The 13,117-nt window shown below is 32.6% G+C and overlaps 1 protein-coding gene across 1 annotated transcript in view; it reads right to left on the reverse strand.

Annotated features, from left to right (window-relative positions):
• LOC148938422 (glycogenin-1-like) overlaps positions 1–13,117 on the reverse strand; it is a 56,750-nt gene that overhangs the window by 9,704 nt on the left and 33,929 nt on the right. Inside the window, exon 6 of the mRNA XM_089107804.1 lies at positions 509–928. Coding sequence (XP_088963930.1) covers positions 509–928 — 420 coding nt within the window. The remainder of the gene's footprint in view (positions 1–508; positions 929–13,117) is intronic.

Below are 13,117 nucleotides of genomic sequence, written 5' to 3' on the forward strand. Positions count from 1 at the left end.
GTCTAAAATCATAAACGCACTATGATCTTTTTTTTTCAATATTTTGACTTGATAGACTATAAAATTGCTGACGGTTACATCGATTGATGACGACCAGTGAACCGGTCAATGTCCCTGTTCAATAAGAATGGATTACAAACTCAATGTCTGCCACCATTTTCCGCATATTCTGGGAACTTCATACTATTATAGCTCAAAACCCTGTTTTTTTTGTATATAATGCTAATCGATTTGGATACATCAAATATAATATAACAATACCAACACGGGGAGCAAACAATCTAATTTAAAAATTAAAGCTTCATCTGGGTAAATTTAGCCTTGACCATATTTACCGAGAGATTTATTTTCGGACCAATCATTCTTTCCACCAAGAAAAAACAACACTAAAACAATTCACACATTCGCCTATCTAAGTTACCACCAAAAGCATTATCTCACCAAAAGCCATAACCATATAGTTACTCAAAGCCAAGGCAGAAAAAAAGAAGAGAAAAGAAATGCCTACATCCTCAAACTCGTCTCCTTCTTCGTGAGCTTTCACCTCCTGGGCCTCAAAAATTACTTCGTGCATCTCAGGTACTGGATTTTCTACTTCGGTAAATGCACCGGGTAAAGTTTCAGGGATAACTTCGATTATATTTTCCTGAACTACTTCAGGTTGAGTATTATCAACTTGTAATACGAGAGTATTTTCTAGGGGTAATGTTACAGCCGGGGTATCTTGAGTCAACTCATGTAGTTTTTCAAACTGAGGCAGTGATTCAAGTGTGCGAGGTTGCTCCAAAATCACATAGTTTGTCATGTCAGTTATTGCGCTTGGTCGATCTAAGCTAGGATGATGGATATCAGGTAGAGGTCGCGGGGTTTGAGAAAGGGTATAAAGTGGCGTAAGACGAAGCCAATGGCGATTGCATATTACTTCTTCCTATAGTAAGCAAAGAGGAAAGTGATGGAAAAAAGAAGAGAAACGTGCAAAGTCTTCAGTTTCTAGAGCACCTAGAGAACCTTGCCCACCAGCATAATTTAGCTAGGTGGTAAAATAATTTTAATTTTGGATATATTAGCTCGCCTGCAGTTATGTCTGCAATTTAAATATAACACTCTACAGAACAAATCAAATAATTGAATAAATAAAGTAAAAACTACATTAAATTGTCCATGGCTCAGCCTCACGTGATATACATTTCGCCATTTTAGGATTCACTATCTAAAACTAAGCAGCTGAAGGTTCGTTCGGGAACTTGTCACTATTTGAGGTTCTGTTAAGTTTCCCGCTGTTTTGCAGCAATAGTTTTATTTTGCATAAATATTCTGTTCCCAACCTTTTAGATGAAGTGAGTTGTGTGAGGTTTAATGCATTTAATAATCACGAGTGCTGCTTGGGTTAATTTTATATTTTGCATTTTTTCTATTGTTAAGAAGTTAATTTTTCTTTATGTTATTTTTTCATGTCCTTCTTTCCTTTTCCTTAATCCACTTTTTTTATATGTTAGTAAACGGACGAGAAAAGACTTATTGTAAACTACTGAAAAAAATTCAGATATTTTTAGTTCATTAAAAAAACAACTAAAAAATTAATTCGATCACTACATATCAAAAGCCGTATCCAAGGAGGGGGTTAGAATTGAAACAGCGCTGAATTTTGTCACTTGCCATGGTGAGATCTTGTGTTTTAATTGGGAAAAAGAAGACACATATGTGCTTCTTTTGCAGAACTGTGTGTGTTTCCTTGTTGTTCAAGAAGGGGGCTGTGGAACTCCGGTCAAGGGTCTTCAACAGTGACAATTTCAATGAAACACTTTATTTCAATTTGGCGTCATTTTAAGAGGTTTCAGGGTTTTTCTCGACATTCACGACATTTTTCTTTCTTATGTTTTGTCATTCATTTCTCTTTTACTGCATGTGTTCTAACAAAAAGCAAAAAGTATCTAAAATCTATTTCAAATGAGAAGAAAGGGAGTTAGTTGTAGAAAGGTTATTTTTAAAGCAATTATTTAGCAGACAAAGCTTATGTATTTGTATGTTTCATATTTCAAGGAAAGGGCGACCCAAACCCTCCAAGCCTCCTATTGGCAGAATTAAAATTATTATTATTATTATTAAAATTTGCAAATTTTAATAATAATTTAATAATTGTATTACATAATTATTATTTTAATTAAAATTTAAATTATTATTATTATAAAAATTTGCAAATTTTAATAATAATTTAATAATTATATTATATACTAATAATAAAGATTAATATTAAAATTTTGAATGAATATTGAACCTTCACAGTGATTGTTTGAAACAACAGAATGATATTATAATCTTAGTATTTGTAAAACATTCCTATTTTTTACGCAAAACAAACTTTTAGCGCTTAGACTTACTTTTTTATTTTTCTTTCTTGTGTTTTGTCATTCATTTCTGTTTTACTGCATATGTTCTAACAAAAAGCAGGAAGTTATATGAAATTAGGACTTTTTTCAAAGACCCTGACTAAAATAAAATTTCAGAGATCATTTCGGCTATTTAACCAATAGCCGTTCTCAACAAAACAGAAGAAAGACAAAAGGTAAATGAAAATGAAACCAATAAAAGACCTGGCTCACGACAAAAACCTCCTTGGTCAAAAACAAACAAAAATCGAAAATTATAAACCAGAATTGAAATAACCTCATCTATTAGCAAATTATAGTTAAATGGCTGAGTTCCGTGAAGTGATGAAACCAAGTTTCTTTTTATTTTGTTTTAGCATTTATTCTATTTCACTGAAGTTTGTTTAAGTTTATCGTTAAGTTATTAGCTTAAGTATAATTCACTTTTTATTAGTTTTTATCAGTTTGGTTGTTATAACGTTTCTTCTATTTCGGTGAAGACTGCTATAAGTCATATAGCCAAAATATTTGCTTAAGCTTTATGTTAAGTATTTAATTTATTTTACTTACTTAAAATTTTTATTAATTTGATTGTTTTAACCTTTCTTCTATTTCGCTGAGGATAGCTGCAAGTCATATAGCCAAAATATTTGCTTAAGTTTTATGTTAAGTATTTAATTTATTTTACTCACTTAAAATTTTTATTAATTTGATTGTTTTAACCTTTCTTCTATTTCACTGAGGATAGCTGCAAGTCATATAGCCAAAATATTTGCTTAAGTTTTATGTTAAGTATTTAATTTATTTTACTCACTTAAAATTTTTATTAATTTGATTGTTTTAACCTTTCTTCTATTTCGCTGAGGATAGCTGCAAGTCATATAGCCAAAATATTTGCTTAAGTTTTATGTTAAGTATTTAATTTATATTACTCACTTAAAATTTTTATTAATTTGATTGTTTTAACCTTTCTTCTATTTCGCTGAGGATAGCTGCAAGTCATATAGCCAAAATATTTGCTTAAGTTTTATGTTAAGTATTTAATTTATATTACTCACTTAAAATTTTTATTAATTTGATTGTTTTAACCTTTCTTCTATTTCGCTGAGGATAGCTGCAAGTCATATAGCCAAAATATTTGCTTAAGTTTTATGTTAAGTATTTAATTTATATTACTCACTTAAAATTTTTATTAATTTGATTGTTTTAACCTTTCTTCTATTTCGCTGAGGATAGCTGCAAGTCATATAGCCAAAATATTTGCTTAAGTTTTATGTTAAGTATTTAATTTATATTACTCACTTAAAATTTTTATTAATTTGATTGTTTTAACCTTTCTTCTATTTCGCTGAGGATAGCTGCAAGTCATATAGACAAAATATTTGCTTAAGTTTTATGTTAAGTATTTAATTTATTTTACTCACTTAAAATTTTTATTAATTTGATTGTTTTAACCTTTCTTCTATTTCGCTGAGGATAGCTGCAAGTCATATAGCCAAAATATTTGCTTAAGTTTTATGTTAAGTATTTAATTTATTTTACTCACTTAACATTTTTATTAATTTGATTGTTTTAACCTTTCTTCTATTTCGCTGAGGATAGCTGCAAGTCATATAGCCAAAATATTTGCTTAAGTTTTATGTTAAGTATTTAATTTATATTACTCACTTAAAATTTTTATTAATTTGATTGTTTTAACCTTTCTTCTATTTCGCTGAGGATAGCTGCAAGTCACAAAGCCAAAATATTTGCTTAAGTTTTATGTTAAGTATTTAATTTATTTTACTCACTTAAAATTTTTATTAATTTGATTGTTTTAACCTTTCTTCTATTTCGCTGAGGATAGCTGCAAGTCATATAGCCAAAATATTTGCTTAAGTTTTATATTAAGTATTTCATTTATTTTACTCACTTAAATTTTTTATTAATTTGATTGTTTTAACCTTTCTTCTATTTCGCTGAGGATAGCTGCAAGTCATATAGCCAAAATATTTGCTTAAGTTTTATGTTAAGTATTTAATTTATTTTACTCACTTAAATTTTTTTTCGCTGAGGATAGCTGCAAGTCATATAGCCAAAATATTTGCTTAAGTTTTATGTTAAGTATTTAATTTATTTTACTCACTTAAAATTGTTATTAATTTGATTGTTTTAACCTTTCTTCTATTTCGCTGAGGATAGCTGCAAGTCATGTAGCCAAAATATTTGCTTAAGTTTTATGTTAAGTATTTCATTTATTTTACTCACTTAAATTTTTATTAATTTGATTGTTTTAACCTTTCTTCTATTTCGCTGAGGATAGCTGCAAGTCATATAGCCAAAATATTTGCTTAAGTTTTATGTTAAGTATTTAATTTATTTTAATCATTTAAAATTTTTATTAATTTGATTGTTTTAACCTTTCTTCTATTTCGCTGAGGATAGCTGCAAGTCATATAGCCAAATATTTGCTTAAGTTTTATGTTAAGTATTAGTCCAGGACTTATAGCTCAAAAAAGTGTCGAACCCGGACAAAATTGCAATATAAACGAAAATGGTACCAAAATGATCAGAAAAAAATTCTGCACAACATACTAAAAGTCCCCATAAATCCGAGTGGGGCAAGTACCCGAAAAACAGGGGAAAAGGGGGAAATGCGGAGGAAAATGGGAAAAATGCCGAACATGCCCAGAAAATAGTTGAAAGTGAGTTTTCTGAGGTTTTCACATACGCTGATTACGAAATTGACATCTAAAATTCAGTATAGAAAAAGAGTACTACGGAAAACGGGGGAACAGGGGAAAGAGGGGAGAAAAGAGAAGAATACAGAGTAGGGGTAGAAAGCGGTTTGAAAGATATTTTCTGGGGTATTCCTATCTGGTGATTACGAAATTGAGAACTAAAATGATATAAAAAAAATTGATTAACATAAAACGGGGAAATGGGGGGGGGGAGGGAGGGTAAAAAGGGAAAGAGACGTAGGAGGGGTAGAAAGCATGTGGAAATGTTTACAAATGTTAATACAGCAGATCTATAGAGGTTCGGCTACCCCATAGGTTTGGAAAAGGCGCAAAAAAAAACTCGAGAAAGAAATACGGAAAGATACTGAAATTACTTTATTCCGTATTCCTCGCCGTTATCAACAAGCGCGTGGGTTCGTCAACATAATCCTGTTCTAATTCGACATTCAGTAAGAGAAGCAAGGTAGACTAGTCAACGCGGAGTTCCAGTGCTGACGACAAAACCTATCCTGACGGAATGACATCTAGCTTCAGAGAAACATATGGACAATGTCTATGCCAGTACTCGCTTCAGTGAATGATCTAATGCAGAAACTGACGGGCCTAGAGTACAGTTCTAGTGAACAGCACGTTACTGCAACCGCAGCATGAATAAAGAGAGATACTAAGGATCTACTGACGTTTCTTGAATTCCTTCTAGAGAACTGTCCTTTCACTAGTTCCACAGAGCTTAGAAGTATAGGTTCCGGGCTGATTGCCTAAAAAGGCGTCAATGCAGAGGATGCTAAAGCTGTAGGTGAGCTGATCCGCCAGCGCATGGATGGCCAATCCGTCGAAAGTTTTTCATTCAGGAAGAAAGACAAAGTCGTTACACTGGCATCCGATGGGAACATAAGGATAGATGGCGAGATTTTACATATCGACCCTGCACTGCTTTTTCAACGTCTTTCGACTGCTGCCCATACATCTGAAAATGACATGGCAGAAACTCTACGTTACGAACTGTGCAGCTATTTGCCCGCTTTGTTTGAGAATTCTGGCATAATGCGTCAGCCAGACAAACTTGCACTAGTGAAATAAATATTGAAAGAAGCAAAAATAGACTCGATTCACCACCTGCCAGTGTCAGATCGTGTCAGTGTAGTTGACGAAGGTTGTCTGCTTCAGCAAGTACCTTGGAAGATTGGTGTTGCTTATGATTCAATATGTGACAGCTATGTTAGTTTCGTTACTCGACGCTCTACCTCCCCTACTGTTGTCTTCGATGGATACAGCGCTGGTCCAACCACGAAAGATGCTACCCACACCCGACGGTGTAAGGGAAGCCAGCATCAAGTGATCGATTTCAGTTTAGGGATGAAGCTCCAGAAAAAGAAGGAAGAGTTTTTGAGCAACTCTCAGAACAAACAGTGAATTATAAGCTACATCAGGGAAAATCTCAGAGTCAAAGTATTTGAAGTCGTCCATGCGAAGGACGATGCTGACTATCTAATCGTGAAGACTGCCGTAACGAAAGCAGAAAACTCTGAAACAATAGTTCTTGGCAACGACACTGACCTTCTGATTCTGCTCTTGTATTACATCCCGCCTAATGCAAAAATACTTTACTTCGAACCGTCAACGAACGTAAAAGAAGTGATAACCCGGTTCTGGGGCCTCAACGAAGTGCAAAAAAAAATGGGAGAAGTATCCAGGCTACTTCTGGTAGGGCACGCACTCTTGCGATGTGACACGACCTCACGAGTTTTCGGACTTGGAAAGCAAGCTGTGCTACCTCTTTTGAAGAAGAGCGAAGTGTTCAGAAAAAAATGCGAAGTGTTTCTGGATGAATCATCGTCTAAAGATGAAATTGTGAAAGCGGGTGAATATCTTCTCCTCAGCTCGTATAAAGCACGACCAAACGAAGATCTCACTAAGCTGCGACATCGAATTTTCTTGGAAAAAGTTTCTTCGTCAAATACTACGGCGTTTGTTAAGCCTGAAAGGCTTCCGTCAACCGAAGCTGCAGCTTCATTCCACTCCCAGCGAGTGCGCCTCCAGGTATCCCGTTGGAAAGGGGAACCAGCTGACCTTGACCTGGCTGACTGGGGTTGGGTCCTCAGAGACCATAAATACTCACCTGTGATGACCGATTTGTTACCAGCACCTCAGACTCTTTTGAGTGTCGTGAGATACAACTGTAAGACAGGCTGCGAGAACTCGCGATGCAGCTGCAAGAAAAATGGATTAGCGTGTACGTTCGCGTGCGGAGAATGTCAGGGTATCAACTGTTTGAACAGGGACAACGAGATTGTCGAAGACGAGGAGCTCGACTAGTGACATCAATGCTGTGTTTTTCAGGTCAACTCTACTGCCTTAAAAAGTGCAGATTTTACCTATAGTTACTGAAGTTCTATTTTTAGTTTTTTATTCAACGATATTGCCTTCGAAAGTACAAATTTTACCTATAATACCTGAAGTTTTATACTGTGATCACTGCCAAGCGGTTGTTTTCTTTATGTTTAGTAATTCAAATGGTTGTAAGAAATGTCTGTGATTCAAGAAAGTAAAAGTTTGATACTTAAGCGAGTTATTTTGTCCATAGGCCTACTTATTAGCCATTAGCAGCTGGCTCAGGAGTCAGGCTTCCCTTCCCCTTTTCCGTTATTTCCTTCATTTTAGGTGTCAGTTTCGTGATCAGCAGATAGGAACACCCCAGAAAACACATTTCAAACTGATTTCTACCCCTGACTTCAATTGTCCCTTTTCTTCCCCTCTTTCCCCCTTTTCCCCCGTTATGGTGGGGCTCTGGTTCGTTATTTTATTTTAGATGTCAGTTTCGTGATCAGCAGATAGAAAGACCCCAGAAAACATATTTGAAAGTGCTTTCTACCCCTACCCTGTATTTTTAAATTTTTTCCCCTCGTCCCCCTCTTCCCCCCGTTTTCCGGATTATTTTTATTCTATACTGAATTTTAGATGTCAGTCTCGTGATCAGCGTATGGGAAAGCCCCAGAAAACTCACTTTGAACTATTTTCTGGGCATGTTCAGCATTTTTCCCAATTTCCCCCGCATTTCCCCCTTTTCCCTTGTTTTTCGGGTACTCGCCCCACTCGGATTTATGGGGACTTTTAGTATGTTGTACAGAATTTTTTTCTGATCATTTTGGTACCATTTCCGTTTATATTGCAGTTTTGTCCGGGTCAAACCCTAAAAGTCCTGGACTATATTTAATTTATTTTACTCACTTTAAATTTTTATTAATTTGATTGTTTTAACCTTTCGTCTATTTCACTGAGGATAGCTGCAAGTCATATAGCCAAAATATTTGCTCAAGTTTTATGTTAAGTATTTAATTTATTTTACTCACTTAAAATTTTTTTTAATTTGATTGTTTTAACCTTTCTTCTATTTCGCTGAGGATAGCTGCAAGTCATATAGCCAAAATATTTGCTTAAGTTTTATGTTAAGTATTTAATTTATTTTACTCACTTAAAATTTTTATTAATTTGATTGTTTTAACCTTTCTTCTATTTCGCTGAGGATAGCTGCAAGTCATATAGCCAAAATATTTGCTTAAGTTTTATGTTAAGTATTTCATTTATTTTACTCACTTAAATTTTTTTTAAATTTGATTGTTTTAACCTTTCTTCTATTTCGCTGAGGATACCTGCAAGTCATATAGCCAAAATATTTGCTTAAGTTTTATGTTAAGTATTTAATTTATATTACTCACTTAAAATTTTTATTAATTTGATTGTTTTAACCTTTCTTCTATTTCGCTGAGGATAGCTGCAAGTCATATAGCCAAAATATTTGCTTAAGTTTTATGTTAAGTATTTAATTTATATTACTCACTTAAAATTTTTATTAATTTGATTGTTTTAACCTTTCTTCTATTTCACTGAGGATAGCTGCAAGTCATATAGCCAAAATATTTGCTTAAGTTTTATGTTAAGTAATTAATTTATTTTACTCACTTAAAATTTTTATTAATTTGATTGTTTTAACCTTTCTTCTATTTCGCTAAGGATAGCTGCAAGTCATATAGCCAAAATCTTTGCTTAAGTTTTATGTTAAGTATTTAATTTATTTTACTCACTTAAAATTTTTATTAATTTGATTGTTTTAACCTTTCATCTATTTCGCTGAGGATAGCTGCAAGTCATATAGCCAAAATACTTGCTTAAGTTTTATGTTAAGTATTTAATTTATTTTACTCACTTAAAATTTTTATTAATTTGATTGTTTTAACCTTTCTTCTATTTCGCTGAGGATAGCTGCAAGTCATATAGCCAAAATACTTGCTTAAGTTTTATGTTAAGTATTTAATTTATTTTACTCACTTAAAATTTTTATTAATTTGATTGTTTTAACCTTTCTTCTATTTCGCTGAGGATAGCTGCAAGTCATATAGCCAAAATATTTGCTTAAGTTTTATGTTAAGTATTTAATTTATATTACTCACTTAAAATTTTTATTAATTTGATTGTTTTAACCTTTCTTCTATTTCGCTGAGTATAGCTGCAAGTCATATAGCCAAAATATATGCTTAAGTTTTATGTTAAAAATTCAATTTATTTTACTCACTTAAAATCTTTATTAATTTGATTGTTTTAACCTTTCTTCTATTTCGCTGAGGATAGCTGCAAGTCATATAGCCAAAATATTTGCTTAAGTTTTATGTTAAGTATTTAATTTATTTTACTCACTAAAATTTTTTATTAATTTGATTGTTTTAACCTTTCTTCTATTTCGCTGAGGATAGCTGCAAGTCATATAGCCAAAATATTTGCTTAAGTTTTATGTTAAGTATTTAATTTATTTTACTCACTTAAAATTTTTATTAATTTGATAGTTTTAACCTTTCTTCTATTTCGCTGAGGATAGCTGCAAGTCATATAGCCAAAATATTTACTTAAGTTTTATGTTAAGTATTTAATTTATTTTACTCACTTAAAATTTTTATTAATTTGATTGTTTTAACCTTTCTTCTATTTCGCTGAGGATAGCTGCAAGTCATATAGCCAAAATATTTGCTTATGTTTTATGTTAAGTATTTAATTTATTTTACTCACTTAAAATTTTTATTAATTTGATTGTTTTAACCTTTCTTCTATTTCGCTGAGGATGGTTCCAAGTCATATACCCGAAATGTCCGCTTAACTTTGTTTAAGTTTTTAGTTTAAGTTTTATTCACTTAAGTTTTATTAGTTTGTTTGTTTTATTAGCCTTTCTCCTATTTTACTGAAAACTTCTATCAGTCATATAGCCGAAATATTCGCTCAAGATTGTTCAAATTTTTAGTTTTAATTTATTCGCTTAAGCTTTTATTACTTTGTTTGTTTTAACCTTTCTTCTATTTCGCTGAGGATAGCTGCAAGTCATATAGCCGAAATATTTGCCCAAGTGTTGCGTCAAGTATTTAGTTTATTTTATTAACTTAAGTTTCTATTAGTTTCTTTGTTTTAACCTTTCCTCTATGTCGCTGAGGATGGCTGCAATGCAATACAGTCGAAATATTCGCTTATGTTTGTTCAAATTTTTAGTTTAAGTTTTATTCGCTTAAGTTTTTATTAATTTGTTTGTTTTAATCTTTCTTCTATTTCCCTGAGGACAGTAATAATTCATATAGCCGAAATATTTGTCATAGTGTTTCATTAAGTATTTAGTTTATTTTATTAACTGAAGTTTTAATTAGTTTCTTTGTTGTAACCTTTCCTCTATTTCGCTGAGGATGGTTGCAAGGCATATAGCCGAAATATTCGCTTAAGTTTGTTGAAGTTTATCGTCAAGTTTTATTCGCATAAGTTTTTATTAGCTTGTTTGTTTTAACCTTTCTCCCATTTCGCTGAGGGCGGCTATAAGTCATATACCAAAAAAATTGCTTAAGTTTTCCATTGAATATTTAATTTGTTTTATTCACTTAAATTTTTATTAGTTTGTTTGTTTCAACATTTCCTCTATTTCTCTGAGGACGGCTATAAAGACATATAGCCGAAATATTATTTTAAGTTTTTAGTTTAAGTTTTATTCGCTTAAGTTTTTGTCAATTTGTTTGCTTTAGCCGTTCTTCTATTTTTCTGAGGACGGCTATCAGTCATATAGTCGAAATATTCACTTAAGTTTATTTTGACTACTGTCTCTCTGTTTCTTATTTGAATAACTTTTTAGATAATAAATTCAATACAACTCAAGAAACTGAAGACAGAAAACATAAATTAAAGCAGTAAAACATAAAAAAATAAAAATGAAGAAGCTATTGATAACTATAAATAGAAGCTATAAATAACTCCTGAAAAGGGTGTACCAAAAATACCATAATCAAACCTGAGTCCTTATCAACCATATGCAAATTTTCCTGCATAGGTAAATTTACAGTAAGCTTGCAAGAAAAAAGAATATTAAAAAACTCGTAGCTCATCAACTACAAGGATTTAGGGACAGTATTTAACAAACAAAATATAAGCTAAAGTTCAGAATGAGAAGAAAGTAAAACACGGAAATAAGAATTAAGTGAGAAGAAATATAAAATAATGCTTCTTATCTAGGCGCAATTGTATCAAATTTAAGGACAAACATGCAAAAAGCCTTTCTGGTAATAAAATTAACATTAGTAACATTTGATCAAACAGTAAAAACAATTAATAATATTGATATTCTATTGTAGTAAAATAGAGAGTACTTTGGTAGCTGGATCCTGACAAGTAAACTTAAATCATTTGAAGGGCCCTCAAGCTTAATTCTTTTTTTTTGAAAAAAACTATTTAAAAAAAGGTCACAATAAATTTTAATAATACTTTTTATGTGTAGCGATGATTTTCAACTGTCTTTCGATTAAGTATTGACTTCATGATAAAAGTATTTCAGCCATCTAGTGGCCATTTTCGGCCTTTGTAGCCATCTAGTAGAAATTTTAACTGGCCTAGAACCGTTAGAATACAACCTGGCCACGTCTTTCCTTATTTTCAGTCACTGTTCGACTCAATTGTATTATTAGCTGTTGATAATATTCAGCATAGGTGTTATACCAAATTGGATAGAATATAGAACAACTCATCATTCTCAGATCATCGAGTGAAAAGCATGCTCTAAAAACCACCTAGTACAGTTGTGGCCATTTTTTATTCATTGGCACAAAAAAAAAACTGAGCCATTTTTAAACAGGATGGTAAGGTAAAGGATGCAACATTAGACTATAAAAGTCCAAACAGGCGGTGCAGATCACCGTTTTATAGCCCTTTATCCAGGAACTGCAACGGGGGGCCAGCCATCCTGTGCTTAGACACACCCTTCTTGTTTACCTTCCCCAGATTTCTCTAGGTTCCCATTTCGAGCTGGTCCGACTCTGGCTGAGCTTACAGAGTCACGCCACTGACCCCCGTTCCGAACCAAATAACTAATGAAACCAGGACTCGAATACTTAATCCAACACATATTTATAGAATTTAGTCATCATTCAGTCTCAAATTAGTTGCAGTTTTTGTCAGATGAGCGTCGCTTTTTCACTGGTGACTTGCTCAATTTCAGTGCTGCTAGCTTCTTCTCGTTTTAACAAAACATAGTATTTGTTGTTTGCTTGTTTTAGACAATAGTAACCAGACCGGGCGTATTCCACCAGCCTACTCAGGTCACTGCACAACTTGCTACGGAAACAAGTCCTTATAGACTGTTTGTTGGGCTTATCTTTAACAGCTAGACTGTTTGTTGGGCTTAACTTTAAATTATGAATCTATTGATTGGCATTGTAAAGTTTGAAGAAACTCATGAAAAAAAATAACATTAGTAAAACGCCTGTCTTTGCTCGTAAAAAACTTAATTTAATTTGTCATATTACTTTTATAGTTCTACATGTTTTTATGCCTCAGTCATCACTAGCCTTGCACATTAAAAAAAAAACATCTTTGTTTTAGTTTTTATTTGAAGAAAACTAGGTTTACAGCTACACTTACACTGACACATACCCAAATGAAGTTAGCTAGATGACTCGCACATAGGATTTTAAGTCTAGCGTGCTAACCCCTCAGCAAGGACGTTTCACATGGCTTTCG

Source organism: Artemia sp. Qi Xiang Cuo, unplaced genomic scaffold (genome assembly GCF_049724085.1).
Source record: "Artemia sp. Qi Xiang Cuo unplaced genomic scaffold, ASM4972408v1 HiC_scaffold_3314, whole genome shotgun sequence".
Classification (NCBI taxonomy): domain Eukaryota; kingdom Metazoa; phylum Arthropoda; class Branchiopoda; order Anostraca; family Artemiidae; genus Artemia; species Artemia sp. Qi Xiang Cuo.